We start from the raw sequence: 16,931 nt of genomic DNA, 5'->3' as shown, positions 1-16,931 counted from the left end.
GAGTGGCCATGAAGAGCAACTGGGATATTGTTTGTCAAAACACCTAACGGTTAGTTAATTTGGTGTAGGGGTGGTAAAATCTAATTGTTTTTTAAAAAAATCAGCTGTACTAGTCTGTCAGTTGTCTGAATGAATTGTCAACCAAGTGGTCTTGAGGTAGTCCTTAATAATTTGCTGGTTTTAGGTTCATATCAGACATACTTAGGGTGTTCACACAGTATGTGTTCTCATGTTTAAAGAAAATTCTTCACAATTTAATGTATGTTGCAAGACATTGGCCAAAATATTTCTTACGAGGGGCCAAAAATGTAACTTGATTCAAGGCCATGGGCCAAAAGTAAATGTTGCATTATTTTCAATTATATTATATTAAAATGTATTGAATTTTTATATTTTTAAATAATTACACAAAATCTTTAATTTTTTTTAATCAAATTCATATATATATATATATATATATATATATATGTATATAACATATTCAGTATATTCAGAAATTCAAACAGTAATTCAGTTGATTTAATTTACTTAATTTAATCAAAACGGGAAAAAAATTATAACCTAAAAATGGTAACATGTAAATTAACTGGTTTTATTTAAATTAAATTTAATTTAATGTTTAAGAAATGTATATTTAGCATTACTGAATCAAACTAAATGCATTGTTGTACCAACAATGTTAATTTCAATCAGGTAAGAGTTAAATTGTGTAAAAAAAAAAAATATCTTTAAGGTCAAAATTGCAGTTGATCACTTTTTTCACTTTTTATATTTTTATTCGTTGTAATATTTTTTTTGATACTTTTCCACCCAGAATCCAGTTGGAAAACTTCTGCACTAAATCAAAGCTGTTCCTAATAAATATAAGCTCATGTGGTTCTTACCAATTTAAATTGAAAAATAGAGTAAATTGTAAAATTTAGGGAATTGAAACAGGGTTGTATTCAAAAATAAATTCAAAAGAATTTGGAAATCAATAAATGTGCGCCGTACAAATTAGCAAAAACTGAACAGAGAAGTGGAATAAACAATAATTTTAGAAATATTAATACATTTACTTACTGTACAATCAGAATGTGAACAAAAGCTCTGTACTGTTTAATGATACTGTACTTACTATTTTACACTATTAGAACTCAGAATAAAATATCTTGAGGACACTTTTAACAGCTTGTGGGGCTGTGAGAACCTGAGTGTATATATCTCTTTTGTATAAAACATAATAATTAATAAGATCACTGTCGCCCCCATGGACTGTTTTGTGTTTGTTTTCCTCCCCCACGTACTCCATGTTCTCCCTTTGACCTAGTTTCTCCCTCATGTTAATTATGTTTATTCGTTCCAGGTGTTTCTTGTAAGCTTCCTCGTTTAGTTTGTTGTATTTATGCCCTGTGTTTTCCTTTGTCCAGCATCTAGTGTTAAACGTCTACTCCGTGCGCTATGTGTGTGTTCCCTGTTAGTTTGGTTAATTAAAGACTTCCATGGTTCTGGATCTCCTTCGTCTCCTCATTCTTACACAGCAGCAGCTCCGTGACAATCACATTAAAATCCATAACTTCATAGAAATATGTATAAAGTGTAGTTCCAGGAGTGATTTCTAGTGGTATGCATACATCATCAACTTATGGAGTGCATCTCAGGGACTGATCTACTGTGGTGGCATGGGGTGGCAACAACTACCACCCTAAGAAAAAGTGTTGCCACCCCATCTTCCACACCAGAATTATCCCAGTATAGTTAACTTTACCACTTTTCAGCAGTGCACTTCAGTGTGATGACAAAAAAAGAATGTACCATGAAATAATGACAAGAAAACATGTCTTTCTATAAGCTGTCCTCGCATACTGCCCACACATGGAGAGTGTCCAGTGTAGTAAATAATGATCTTTAAAAAAGCATCATATGACCCCTTTAACTCAAATGCCACCAGTTCTTTTTAGTGAGTCAAAAACACAAAGCACAACCAGTGTAGCCAAAAGAAAATTACTACTTTTCGGCTAACTCTGAGGTCCTCTGAGAAATCTAATCCACTCGGAAAGGATGTCTGGTATTGTCTTTTTATTTCCCACAACACTTTTCTTCATTTATTTTGACCTTTGTCATACACAGTAACTATTTTCTTGGGACACGTGGATTCTCTGACTGACCACTCCACTTTCATCATGGATACAGACCTTTCTAAAAATGAAATCAATATTAGGAAGATTACGATCACAGAATTAATAGCCGAGTTAGGATAGAATCTAATCTTCATTAACTAGATTGAAACGGTTGTAAGACACTTTATGTTGGCTTGACAAAATCTTATATTAAAATGTAAAATAATTTGAAGGTCAGAATAGACAGATAATACTAATGATAGACCTATACTCTTACAAGCTCAGAGACATTTAGAAACTATTGATGTTGTTAATAGACTCTTGGTGTTCTGGATATTGATATTTTATTGATTTGAGAGTATTAACAAAATAGATAATTACACATCTAAATCTATGTAAAAAAATGAACGTAAAATTGTTGTTGTTGTTGTTGTTGTTTTACTCATCAGGAGATATTATCAAAAATGTTTTCTAATAATTTGCATTACTTTTCCATTTTGTTTAATTTAAATTTAAGGTCACACTATATTTTAAGGTCCAATTATCACTACTAACAAACCATTAACTACATCTTTTGACTCAATAAACTCCTAATTTGCTGCTTATTATTTGCAAAATTGCGACAAGACGTCATACTTAATAAAATAGGCTGTATATCCTAATATGGTGTAATATCTCATTTGTATTCCCTACCACTAGATGGCAGACATGTAGTACTTCGATTCTAAACCAAAATGACGTCATATTCCTATTCAAAGTGTTTGAGGAAATAGCAGAGCAAGTGCTTGTTAAGTTTAGGTATTGGGTAGGATTATGGATGTAGAATATGGTTATGCAGTATACATATGTGCTTTATAACAAAAAACTAATAAAGAGCCAATATGTTAAAAATAGGCATGCTAATAAGCAACTAGTTAATAGTGAGAATTGTTCCCTATACTAAAGTGTCACCAAATTTGATTTAATTTGTTTATTGACAAATGCAATTGAAAACAAACTAAAGTCACAATAATTGTAAAAACCAAAAATAATAATAATTAATTGACTAATTTATGTCTAAACTCTCCATAAAAAAAATGGTTCAGCAACATAATTAGTATTTAAAAAAATAAGGGAAAAATGTTTCCAAAAACAAGGCTGCTTAAAAACGTTAACAATCCCTGTTGCGCTTCAGATATTTAGTAACTGAATCAGTTCTTGAACAAATTAATGTGTGCATGTTACCTGGTATTTCCCTATGTTCTGCTAAGAAAGCCTCAACACGTTTCTACAGGTGTTATGATATTAATGAATTGGCTCTTGTTTATTCCAACATATGACAGTTGTTTTTACAGTTGAACATGTTTCTAAAACTCATTATGTTTTGTTATTGCACTTCAGACTTCTATGCTCACAAATCTCGTGTTTAATCGATGTGTCAGTCAGTGGACGGACACATCTAATTATACGTCCATTTCGTGGATTTTCTGAGGATGGGAAGTAAAGGACAGACCATCAAGTCATTATCACCCCTCTGTTCCACACGCACACACACTGTCCACTCCTCAGCACTGACGACAGATCTGTCACACTGCACCGCTCTAATCTCTCTGTGTATTTGCTGTAGGTCGCACCCACACAGTTTAATAATAAACTGCTTTTTATATTGCTCTTTCAAAGCTAATGTGCTGTTTGCCTGGATTTTCTACTGTGCACATTTTTGTAACTGGGGAAAGCGAAAAATATAAAACTCAACAATTAAAAGACTAAAAACATGTAGTTTTTAGGACTATAAAGCTCGGTACATATGTGTTTTGAATGTGCCATAGTTGCCCAGTTCACAAAATACCAGTGTGTCCGCAAGTGGATTTTTAAATTCACACATTTTCAGTGACAAGTGAAGAAATATTTTGAACATTACTGTGTACAGCATCTTCTAAATCCTCAATGGAACATCACGTTTTCAAAGCTTTAATCCACCGAAGCTGATCTGAGAAAGCAGAGGCCTGTAAACATACGCCGAGACTATTTCATCCTTTCTTCTCACACAGAGGTCTGTAGTGGATATTTCACCACAAATCAGCTTGAAGCACAAATCACAGAGAGTTGAAGGAGGCTAGTAAAGGGTGTCAAGTATCAGTACTCTGAACAACTACACCCTTCAGTACAGTGTGTGGGAAAAAGAGACTGATAAATCCATGATGCATCCAGATCTAAAAATAAGACCAAAAGGAACCTAATCTTTATTTATATTAAATGCGTAAAGGTTATGTGTGTGACTGCCAAAGTTATGTTTTATATAATTCATAAAAAAGGAAATTAGTATTTGTTTATTTATTTATGACACATTTTGTTCAGTTTGATCTTTGTGATTTATAAAGACTGAAACAATAGCATCAGTAAATCAGTAAATGATATTGAAAATCTCAAAACCCTTAAAACCAAAGCAATCGGTCATCTCATTAATAACGTTATGTATGTAGAGCCCATCTGGAATTCATTTGTATACAGATTTACAATTATAACTCTTTCATGAGAAAACATACTGTATGTATTTTAACTTTTTGGTGAACTGGTAGTGAAAATGTATGAATTTGTATGATTTATTTCATATGAAACCCCAACTTTTAAGAGAAAAAAAAACAAACAAAAAGACTAAAAAAAAACCTAAGCAGAACGTACAAAAAAATACAAACGCATCATCAAATTGCTGAAACATAAAATAGTTCTGAATTTCCACACTGAAAAAAATTTGAATCAGTTTTCACTCAGTAATTGCTACTAAATTTTTCATATAATTGCTCCAATTATCTTTGTTTTTTTTTTGTAACTTTCTTTTTATTTTTGATCTTTTAGAAAAAACAACAACATATAATCACATCTAAACAACAGAACAGTCATTTGGTCACCTATACATTCTTACATAAACATATTGATGGAAGTATATCTCAAATGATACAGCAGACAATAGCCGTGTCATAGAGTCATAAACACAATCCATTTTTCCCAATACTGTAAGTATTTATCCATTCTTAAGTTTAATGCGAACGTCATCCTCTCCATGTTTTGGACACTGTTCACAATGTCCAGCCATTCAGTCTTTGTTGGAGGTTCTAATTGTAGCCGCTTTCTTGTTACAGCTTTCTTACTGGCTGCTAATAATATCTTTAAAAGGTATTTATCTTTCTTCATCAAATAAGCTGCTAAATTGCCCAGATAAATTGTAGAAAAAGAACAATCAATTCCCTCACCGAAAATTATATGTATTACTTGTATTACCTCCCGCCAATATGACTGAATGGCTGGGCAACTCCAGAATACATGAAAATGATCTGCCAACTGTTCCCCACATTTCCTCCAACACAGACCACTTCCATTCTCGCCAATCTGAATAGATTTTAACTTGGGGGTTGCAAAGTATCTAATAATATTTCGCCAGCAGAATTCTCTCCACATACCCGAGCTGGTAGAAGTAGCCTGTACAGAACAGATATTCAGCCAGTCTTCCCCTGAGATGCTTAGACCGGTTTCTTTCTCCCATTTTAATCTAACCTTATTTGTTGAATGTTTCTTAATGGACTGAATAGCTAGATATAGTTTTGAGACAAGTTTCCTATTGTCTTTATTTTTATACATATCAATGAACAGATCAATTAAATTGGTATCATGCTTCTCCGTGTATCTTATCTCTTTATTAAAATAAGTCCTAACTTGTAAGTACCTGAAAAAAATCTAGTTTTTCCAGACCATATGTATCAGAAATCTCCTGAAAGCCATCTAATTCTCCCTTTGACGAAATTGAACTAAAAGAGGTGATGCCAAACCTATACCAGAGCTGAAACCTCCCATCAGCCCTTGCTGGTTTAAAGTCAGGGTCGAAAGCAACCCATTTTAGTATAGATTGTCTTACAAGTAATGTTGATTTGCATTCTTTAAACCAGACTCTGAGGGGAACTTTAGTCCACTGATTTAAACTTTTAGAGTACTGTTCATATAAGATTTTGCTACCAAGTACTGATTGCAGTGGTATAGCAAGCTGAGAGATCTCCAAATCCTTCCACTTTGCAATATATTCTGTATTACAACAGCATGCTAAAGATCTTAGCTGGGCAGCTTTGAAATAGTCTGAAAAACATGGTAGTGGTCTACCCCCTTTCTCTTTAGATAGCTGCAGTGTTTTAAATTGAATTCTTGGTCTCTTACCCCCCCATATGAATCTTGAAGTCCACTTATCCCATTCAGTAAATTGTTTTAATGGAACTTCAACTGGTAAGGATTGGAAAAGGTATAGAAGTCGGGGAAGCATGTTCATTTTTACTGTATCTATCCTGTTATGCATCTCTAAGGGCAGTTGGGACCACCTATCTATATCTGATTTAATGTTCTTACTTGTAGGACCATAATTACTGTCAAATAATTTAGAAATATCCTTTGTTATTATAATCCCCAAGTACTTAATACTTGATGAGTTCCAATTAAATTTAAACCTACTCGGCATGTCATTCTGAGGGGTGTAGTTATAACTTAAGATTTTCCTGAAAGCTATCTAATTCTCCCTTTGATGAAATTGAACTAAAAGAGGTGATGCCAAGCCTATACCAGAGCTGAAACCTCCCATCAGCCCTTGCTGGTTTAAAGTCAGGGTCGAAAGCAACCCATTTTAGTAGTTTAGATTGTCTTACAAGTAATGTTGATTTGCATTCTTTAAACCAGATTCTGAGAGGAACTTTAGTCCACTGATTTAAACTTTTAGAATACTGTCCATATAAGATTTTGCTACCAAGTACTGATTGCAGTGGTATAGCAAGCTGAGAGATCTCCAAATCCTTCCACTTTGCTATATATTCTGGATTACAACAGCATGCTAAAGATCTTAGCTGGGCAGCTTTGAAATAGTCTGAAAAACATGGTAGTGATCTACCCCCTTTCTCTTTAGATAGCTGCAGTGTTTTAAATTGAATTCTTGGTCTCTTACCCCCCCCATATGAATCTTGAAGTCCACTTATCCCATTCAGTAAATTGTTTTAATGGAACTTCAACTGGTAAGGATTGGAAAAGGTATAGAAGTCGGGGAAGCACGTTCATTTTTACTGTATCTATCCTGTTATGCATCTCTAAGGGCAGTTGGGACCACCTATCTATATCTGATTTAATGTTCTTACTTGTAGGACCATAATTACTGTCAAATAATTTAGAAATATCCTTTGTTATTATAATCCCCAAGTACTTAATACTTGATGAGTTCCAATTAAATTTAAACCTACTCCGCATGTCATTCTGAGGGGTGTAGTTATAGCTTAAGATTTGTGTTTTTTTAACATTTAATTTATATCCTGAGTAAGTTCAGAATTGTTTTAACATGTACATCAACCTAGGAATACTAACCTCTGGTGCTGCAACAAACAAGAGTACGTCGTCTGCGTACAGACAAATCTTTTGTTCTAAACCTCTAACCCTAATTCCTTTTATCTCCTGTTCGTCTCTAACTGACTGTGCAATGGGCTCAATGAATAACGCAAAAAGGGCAGGGCTGAGAGGGCAGCCTTGGCGGCAGCCTCTTTCCAGATTAATGCTCTGAGTGAGATGCCCATTAATCCTTATTCTAGCCTTCGGTGATGAATACAAAGTTTTAATGCATCTAATGAACTCATCTTTAAAACCAAATCTTCTCAATGCCAAATACTCCCAGCGAACCGAGTCAAATGCCTTTTCGGCGTCTAAACTAATTACTACTGCTCTGATGTTTTCTTTAGTGACGTGATCAATTACATACAGCACCCGCCTAATATTATCCTGCGTCTGTCTGTCACATACAAATCCTGTCTGGTCTGAATCTACTAATTCTGGTATTATATCTTCCAGTCTTTTAGCTAATATTGATGCATATAATTTATAATCCATATTTAGTACAGAAATTGGCCTAAATGCACTACACTCCTTTTTGTCTTTACCCTCTTTAGGAATAACCAAAATTATTGCCACCACCTTTAAGTGTATAGTTAAAACAATCAAAAAGTATAGGGACTAATTGATCTTTAAAAGCCTTATACCACTCGGTTGGAAAGCCATCTGTTCCCGGTGCTTTATTAACCTTTAATCTAGAAATTGCTTTCCCTATTTCTTCCTTTGTGATCTCTGCCATTAGGGTTTTATTTTGTACTTCGCCTATGGAAGGTAAGTCAAGTGATTCTAAAAATGAATTTATTTCCAGTGAGCTGGTTGTATTTGGTTCCTTATAGATTTTTATAATAATTTTCAAAAATATTGTGAATATCTCCTTGCTTATGGCAAATTTTTTTGGTTTTGGGATCCTTAATTTCATATATTGTACTCTCAGCCTGTTGCTTCCTTAGCCTCCATGCCAACAACTTCAGAGCCTTAGGACCATTTTCATAATATCTCTGTCTAACGAATTTAGCTTTTTTCTCTAATTCTTCCTCATATAATTTAGTTATTTCCTTTTTAACATTGTTTATTTGATTTAATATATATACGATTTCTTCTTCTCAACATGTTCTCTCTCTAAAATGTTCAGATTTTCTTGCAAATCAAGCAGCCTTTTACATCTTTCCTTTTTTTCTATAAGATGTGAGAGCTATGAGCTTTCCCCTGATCACTGATTTTAGGGCATCCCACAGGACACTTGGCGATACTTCTCCATTATTGTTGTTATCCATATAATCTGCCAGTTCTTTCTGTACGTATTCCTTACATGTACTATCATTCAAAATACTTGTATTAAGTCGCCACAACATATCCTTCTTTTTATTATCTAAATGTAGAGTCAAGTAGACAGCTGAGTGATCAGAGATATCTCTGACTCCTATCTTGCAATCTATAATTCTGTGTCTATCTTAGTTACTAATAAAAAAGTAATCAATCCTTGAATGAACATTTTGACTTGCCGAGTAGAATGTGCATTGTTTGTCAGTTGGATGGAAATCCCTCCACACATCAACCAGTCCCATCTCCATCAAAAGTTTTTTAGTTATCCTGGCTCTAGAGGTTAACCTCTTCAGTGCATTAGAGGAATCGAGTTTAGGCTGTATTTGGGTATTCCAGTCTCCTCTGCATATTAGAACCCCAGAGGCTTCCGAGGCAATTAACTGAAAAATTTCTCTAATACAGGAATTGTCCTGCTCAGGGGCTATATACACATTAACTAGTGTAACTTCTTTCTGATCTAGAAATCCCTTAACTAAAACATAACGGCCCTCTCTATCAGTGAATTCAGAAACCACTCGAAAGTTCACACTATTAGCAATTAGTATTGCTACCCCTCTTCTTTTCCCTTTCTTATAGGATGAATAAAATACCTTCTTAAACCCTAGTTTTTTTAATTTTTCATGTTCTGCACTGTTGAAATGAGTTTCTTGCCAAAATATGATATGCAACTTTTCCTTTTTCATCTTTGCAATAGCCTTGCTTCTCTTAATTGGGTTGTGTAGACCATTTACATTAAGGGTAATCACCCTATATTCCTGACATTGCATTTAAACCACAACAAAACACTGTTTGTAAACCACATGTTATTGGTGACCAAACCTGAACTATATTCGAACTGTAGAACAAAATCAGAACATCACAGAACAAAAAAAAAAAACAAACAAACCAAAAAACAAAAGTAGACTTCCATTTTTGAAGTAATAAACACTTTGTAATGTGGGAGGAATAGTCTAGCTAACCACCAGAGCCCCCCTTCAGTGCAACCTATAGTACCCTCAAGGATGTACTTTATGCACTTAGAAATACCAAAAACAAATGTATTGCCCGTATTTGTCGGTCAGCTATATTCTTATTGAAGGCTAAGGATAACTCTATTCAGTTAAATCGTTTATTTAAACTCCAACAGAAGTAAAGACTCATCATTTGCTACATTCAATATGAAGGGGGATATTAATAAAGAATAACAGTCTTAATAGGAAAGTTAAAGTCGACTTAATAGTCCACAGGTAGCCTAGTCTTTAATGTTACTCCCACACATTGAGGGCATTCAACATTGTCCCTTGGTGCAAATGTCATTAAATCATTGATGTCCATAACCAGACTACTACCTTGCTTACTCGATTCTTTACTCTTATAATACAAAGTCACTTAGCAGTCTGTTATCTCCCAATTCCTTTAACGTTACCTCTAAATCTATCTTGGCCGGTGAAAACTCCGTAGCTTCTCCTTAATCCATTCCTGGCGGGTCTGCCGATTTGCCGTGCTCGTTGATCGCTGCCAGGAGGCCTTCCGTGCTTTTTCAGCAACCTCAACTTCTGCTGTTTTCTCCCAGTCAATCGACAATCCCCTCTTCTTCAGGTCCTCTACTGCTTCCGCTGCGTTTCCATAGGTAATCGGACCACTGTCAAAAAAGACTCGCAGTTTCGCTGGCGGCGGTGTTTGAAACCGTATTCCTTTTTCTCGGAGAACCCTCCTGATCTGCGCATACGCCTTCCTTTTTGCTAGCGTTTCTGCAGGATAGTCATGATCGAAGTAGATTCTCCTGTCGCTGTGGTAGATCTCCTTTTTCTTCCACGCAGAATGCAGAACCATCTCTTTAATTTTAAACTGCTGAAAGTACACAATCACCAATCTGGGTTGCGCCTCTCTGGGCGGTTTGGGACCGAGCGCTCTGTGGCATCGTTGTATTCCAAGGTCAACATCAGCAAGGGATTCCAGCTCTTTTCTAAAAAAGTTCTCAATGAATTGAAGAATACTGTTTCCCTCAGTTCCCTCTGGGATGCCGTAAATGTGAACATTGTTACGTCTTGATCGTGCTTCCAAATCCGTTAGCTTTGACTGCAAACTTTCCTGAGCTTGCAGTGACTGACCCAATGCCTCTCGAAAATCCACGGACCACTCTTCAACATCGGCTATCCGAGCCTCGGCCTCACTCACTCTGTCAGTTGTAGTTTTTAGATCGGTTGCAACCTCGTTTAACTTCTGGTGAATTTCATCTCGAATGTCCGCTAGCTCCCTTTTCAAGTCGTCTCTGATTCTGTCTTGAAAGTTACTCAGTTCAGACTTCATCTTCGTGGCCATCATCTTTATATCTGTGCGGATGGCGGCGATGTTATCTTCCATATCCATCGCTGTTAATTTTGCGTTCTGTCCATGCGCGCCATTACTCTCTCCTTGTTCCTCGGCCATGACGCCCTCAGTCGTTATTTTATCACTCTTCTCTGCTTTCCCGGACTGCTTTCCCTTGCCTTTCCTGTATTTTTCCCCTTCCATCATTGATTGAATGAAAAAATAAATCATACTTATATTTAAATTGGGGAATAATCTCCGACCGAATGGGAGTGTGCAATTATGCGGCCATGCGCTTCAGTTTACCACCAAAAGTCCTCCAATTATCTTTGTTTTAATAAATAAATAAATACATTTTACAGTGCATTCATTAGAAAAATTTCACATTTCTAAAGTTGACCAGAACTACACATTAACTACACAGACAGATCACGTAAAAATAGTTTTGCCCACATATTACTGCATATTTTGTGCATTTAATAACACTGTTAATTGGCTTCATTTGTATTGGAGGAATGGTTTGTTACACCCACAGATGAATTAACTGTGCAGAATATATTTGCTTGTGTCTCCAAAGTTATTAATGCCTCCGAGTATTTTATTTACCTCATAAGCTGATGAAAATAATTAGGAATCCAGACTGCAGTGTAGTAACAAAGAAAATTATATCACAATCCAGAGGCTTTGGCTGTATATCCTGCAGTAATGAGATGTTTAATGAATGTAACAATGTGCTCTCTCGTGCAGATACGCTGCCTCAGTAAAGGACGGATCACAGTACTTCATCCTCCTCATCATCACGGATGGAGTGATATCAGATATGGCCCAGACAAAGGAGTCTATTGTCAATGTAGGTGTCCAGTCTACTAAACTACATTAAATGCTCATGTTGTCTTTAGCTCTATAACCATCCAACCCGATCTCACAGCAATTTGTACATATTTTACGAGGTGACTGATTCGTATGAATTTGTACAACCTCACTCGTACGAATTCGTACGATTTTTGCTAAATTGTGCATATTTTATGAGTTCCCCAATTTGTATGAATTCTTATGAATGACCTACCCCTAACCCCGCCCCTAAACCTACCCATCAGTCTAGACAAATCTTACAAAATCGTACGAGTGAGGTCGTACAAATTCGTACGAATTAACCACCTCGTAAAATCCTTTCAAATTTTATCGTGAGATAGCATTGAACCATCTGTAAAATATATTAACTCAATAGTCATTAGTCAACTTTGTAGTGTGTCTTTGCATTTTCACAATATAGACCGAACTTAAAACTTAAAAAGGTTTCCTATGACATCAGAAAAAGGTTATTCAATGACATTATAAAAACCTAAAGGAATTGTCTCCTAATTAAACTCTTAAATTCTTTCTTTCTTTCTTTCTTTCTTTCCAGGCTGCCTCTCTTCCCATGTCAATTATTATTGTTGGAGTTGGACCAGCTGAGTTTGATGGTAAGTAAATGTCATTAATTCATTCACTCATTAATTTAGGCATTCATTCTGCTCTTATAGGTGTCATATTGCTTATATTTTCTATTTATCCTCATTTTTCTAATAAACCCATTTTACATTTGCCATTTTATGTATACAGCACATCCCCCCACATGTGTTTTATCGAGATACTCAGGTCTTGAGCTTGAGCGGATAAAAGGATTGTGTACTACTGCAGAGTAAATGAGCATGTAATGTGACAACCATTTCCTTGTTGCACTGACAGTAATGCAGATGGGTTTAGGAATAATGAAACAAGACTAAAATACTCAAAACACACTCAGTTGCAGGCACTCAAATGCGCAGCTTACTCATGTTTCCATATCTCTGGTCATGCGTGTTTCTTATCTGTTGTGTGTGTCCTTAGCCATGATCGAGTTGGATGGTGATGAAGTCAGAATCTCATCGAGGGGCAGATACGCTGAGAGAGACATCGTACAGGTATAATAACACATGCAGCTAAAGTATTTATCTTTCATCACTAATACAGAGACATCACAAACAGGACAATTATAGAGGTTGGAAAATCTTGCAAGTTATATGATCAATAGTAAATGCGCAGTAATTTACTTTCTTACCACTTGTTTTAAAAACACACTAATTACCAGAACTTTTCAGAAACATATGTACAGAATCAAGCTACAAAAATGTGTGACAGTATTCATGTAATTTAACAAGCATTGCTCTTCCTGTTAACACTTTCTGTGCAGTCGGTATATGTAATGCATTGCATATACAATGGTATTCTTAATCCATTATACCTCTTAATCAGCTTGTTTGTTCTTATAAATACTTGTGCAATAGAATGCATTACAGCAGTATAGTGCAGTAAAACACATGATATACATAAAAAGTTATTAAATTAACCGACCTGGAATTTTATTTTGTTTATGAACTACACTACCGTGCAGAAGTTTAGAGTCTGTAAGATTTTTTATGTTTTTGCAAGTCTCTCATGCTCACAAAAGCCGCATTTCTTTACAATTTAAAATAACAGTTTTATTATTATTATTATTATTAGAATATATTTTAAAATGTATTTTTTTCCTGTGATGGCAAAGCTTAATTTTCAGCAATCATTATTTCAGTGTCACATGATCCTTAAGAAATCAACATTGAAAACAGTTGTGCTGCTTAATATTTTTGTGGAAATGTAATACTTTTTTCTCAGGATTCTCTGATAAACAGAGTGTTCAAAAGAACAGCATTTATTGGAAATAGGAATGTTTTGTAACATTATAAATGTACTGAAAATTTTGCTCAATTTAATGCATACCAAGCATACTTGCTGAATAAAATATAAATTTGATTTGAAAGAAATCATGCTAACCCCAGACTTTTAAATGGTAGTGTATATTACTGAAATGAATTGAAACAATGCATAACAGTTTATTTAGATTATTATAATAAACACAGAACATTACTGTGTGTTGGTGTGGATGCTAATGTAGTTATCATTTTTTTTGTGTGAACGAGCCTCAAGATATGCTAAAATGCAAATGCTAAAATTTTGCTTTGAAACTTGTCCAGGTCTAAACACATACACCATATAGGTTGGTGAATTTCCAGTTTATAAAACCATGCTAAGTATGTTCATTATCACCCATTACGATCATAGATGTCATTTCTTAATGCTTTCTGTTCTCCTTCTTCTCTTCTTATAGTTCTTTGCGAGGTAGTCATCATTATGTGTGGGTCGCCCCACGCTTGTTAGGAAGCATGTTAACAGGCAGTGTGCATGATCAGCTATCATAGGTGGCTAGGGAGGCTTGTCCAATTAGCTATGCCATCACACACAGATTCCAGTGGATCTGGCTTCCCAGCGGCCAACATGTACTTAAAAGCCCAGCTTTTCATAATTAAACGGCTGTGTAGTGCTCTCAGAAGCAGTCATATCTCTTAGGATAATTTGGCTCTCAGTCTCAAAGGCGTTTGAGTTGATTGGCATGCTGAGCATTTGATGGCTGTGCCCTAATTTTAGGCTAATTGCTCTTTTCAGCTTTGCAAATTCTCACAGAAATGCAGATTAATGTGAGACCTGCTTCAGTTTATTTTCACCTAATGAAAGTCAACATAAAGAGTGTGTTTATACCATAAAATCTACTTTACATGGAAGCTAAATTGTATTTTGTAACATACCTCAAATTTGTTCGATTTCTACAAAATCACAACTTTCATATATGTGTTATTACATACTTTTTGTATCATATTTGTTTCTTTACTGCTAATGTGTGTGTTGGATTACAAAATGTTAGCATGCTGATGTGCGATATATTACATACAGTATATGAGTATTTTTAATTTTGAAACTATGTTAATATTACAATATGTGACTTTGTTATATTAAATACCATTAACTTACCTACTACTATATTGTTGTAAGTACATTACATTTGAACATTCTTAACAGCAATCACTCAAACCTATGTAATAATGTTGTGAGACTGGGCTGATATTTTAAAACTTGAAAAACTAAAATCTAGTTTGTTGTTTAGAATTGTCATTCAGGTTAAGAGCAGGTTGCTGTCAAGTTATTCTTGTCTTTTTCTTAAAAGATTAAAAAGATTCACACAAAAATAATAATTTACTCACATCCATGTTGTTCCAACCCTGAACTGTATGCTGAGAATTTTGAACAAAAGATGAAGAGCCATATTTCTCATTCTTTTTATAAATAAATAAATGCTGCACAGAAAACAAAATAACAATCTGTGAATATATGAAAATAAATATGACATTTTGATTTTAATATAATTTAGTTTCATCTTAGTTGTACCTTTTTTTTCTTTTGCAGTTTGTTCCATTCAGAGACTACATTGATCGCACTGGGAATCACATCCTAAGCATGGCCCGCTTGGCCAAAGACGTTCTTGCAGAGATCCCAGACCAGTTCCTATCCTATATGAGGACCAGAGGAATCAAGCCGTCTCCCGCTCCCCCTCCGTACACACCCCCAGGACACCCGCTGCAAACTCAGATCTAAAATGGGCCCAGGAGCGAGCCTTGCAGTATCTCAGTATCGCTTTCTCAATCACTCAGTGAGATGAAGTTTTCCTCAGCTCTCAGCTTTTTCTGTCCCTTTCTCTTTGCACTATGGGGGCTGTAGATGGACAACATGGTTAGACGGTTCTGAGAACAGGTTTACTTCCATTACAGGCATTCCCTGTCAGAATGTCTCTCAGTTTCACTCTCTGTCTCTCAATGCCTGGATAGCTTGTTTCTGATGGCCACATTGTAGAATGAAGTTCGCATTTCTGGTTAACCGTGAAAAGAAGGATAGTTATGTGAAGGTAAGGAAAGGCTACAAAAATGAGCTGATGACCCTGTCTCAGAACAGCAGAGCAGCTTCCTCTTCCTCAGACCAAGAATAGACTAAGAAATCACCAGTCGCAAACAGACTGTTGTAAATAACTTTTGAAGTAGGCTTCTTCTGTCATTTCTTATCTTTTCCTCTTTTTTCTTCTCTGAGCTCTCAATCAATGTTTACATGTTAATGATTTTCTTACTGTTGGATCTAACTTTTATAAGCGTGTATCTTTAACATGAACTTTTCCGTGCAAATGCTTGCAGCGCGTTATCTTTGCCATGCCCGTCAGGTGGCAGGGGATGGTGTTGTTGCGGAAAATCACATTTCTTGCATGGAAATAGTGTGCTCAGGCATGCGATGCATGTTGTGCAGCATTCATGTTATTTGGCCTTTTCTCATTCTCTCTTTTCTCTCACTCACTTTCTCTTTTTTTATTTTTTTGCCCTGGCACAAGCAAGATAGTTGGGCACCATTGTGTATAAAGAACCTCATAGGACTCAATGTGCTTCATTGCATTTAAATCTGAGCAGCTGCTCTCAAATAAGAGCCCAGTGGTCAAAAACACAGATGCCATTATTATTTTGTGTCTTAAAACATTGTATGGATGTTTTGTCATTTTCTGTTGATTTTGTAATGTTGTATTATGTTTTTTCAATAACATGTATATTCATCCATCATATTTAATCGTTACCTGGAAGAGTTGCGCAAAGATAGTGTCAAAAAGCACAAAGCTTATCACGAAATCCTTCTTTTTGGATTTCATTGTGAAGTGTCAAAACCTGCTAAGATGCAGAATATGCCTAATTTAAATTTTTTTGTTTGTTTGTTCGTTTGTTTTTTTTTTCAAAAATGTTTTTGCCATTCAATTATTTTGTGAAATGTGTTGCTAGTATCAGGAAAATAATTATTTAAAGTCTCTCCTTACCCAAATAGTCAAAACTGGACAAAAATAGACAGAAACTGGAACATTAGTTCAAAACAACTGGAACACTAGTTCAAACACAACTGGTAACCTAGTTCAAACACGAC

The 16,931-nt window shown here is 35.3% G+C and overlaps 1 protein-coding gene across 1 annotated transcript in view; it reads left to right on the top strand.

Annotated features, from left to right (window-relative positions):
- LOC107666208 (copine-8) overlaps positions 1-16,710 on the top strand; it is a 103,907-nt gene extending 87,197 nt beyond the window's left edge. The window contains exons 17-20 of the mRNA XM_016457420.1: positions 11,841-11,943; positions 12,499-12,556; positions 12,963-13,036; positions 15,390-16,710. Coding sequence (XP_016312906.1) covers positions 11,841-11,943; positions 12,499-12,556; positions 12,963-13,036; positions 15,390-15,578 — 424 coding nt within the window. The 3' untranslated portion in view covers positions 15,579-16,710. The remainder of the gene's footprint in view (positions 1-11,840; positions 11,944-12,498; positions 12,557-12,962; positions 13,037-15,389) is intronic.
- The last annotated feature ends 221 nt before the right edge of the window (positions 16,711-16,931 follow it).

This window comes from Sinocyclocheilus anshuiensis, unplaced genomic scaffold, assembly GCF_001515605.1.
Source record: "Sinocyclocheilus anshuiensis isolate Anshui unplaced genomic scaffold, SAMN03320099.WGS_v1.1 scaffold1016, whole genome shotgun sequence".
Classification (NCBI taxonomy): Eukaryota; Metazoa; Chordata; class Actinopteri; order Cypriniformes; family Cyprinidae; genus Sinocyclocheilus; species Sinocyclocheilus anshuiensis.
The sequence above is the reverse complement of the archived record's forward strand: the minus strand, read 5'-3'. Positions and strand labels throughout refer to the sequence as shown.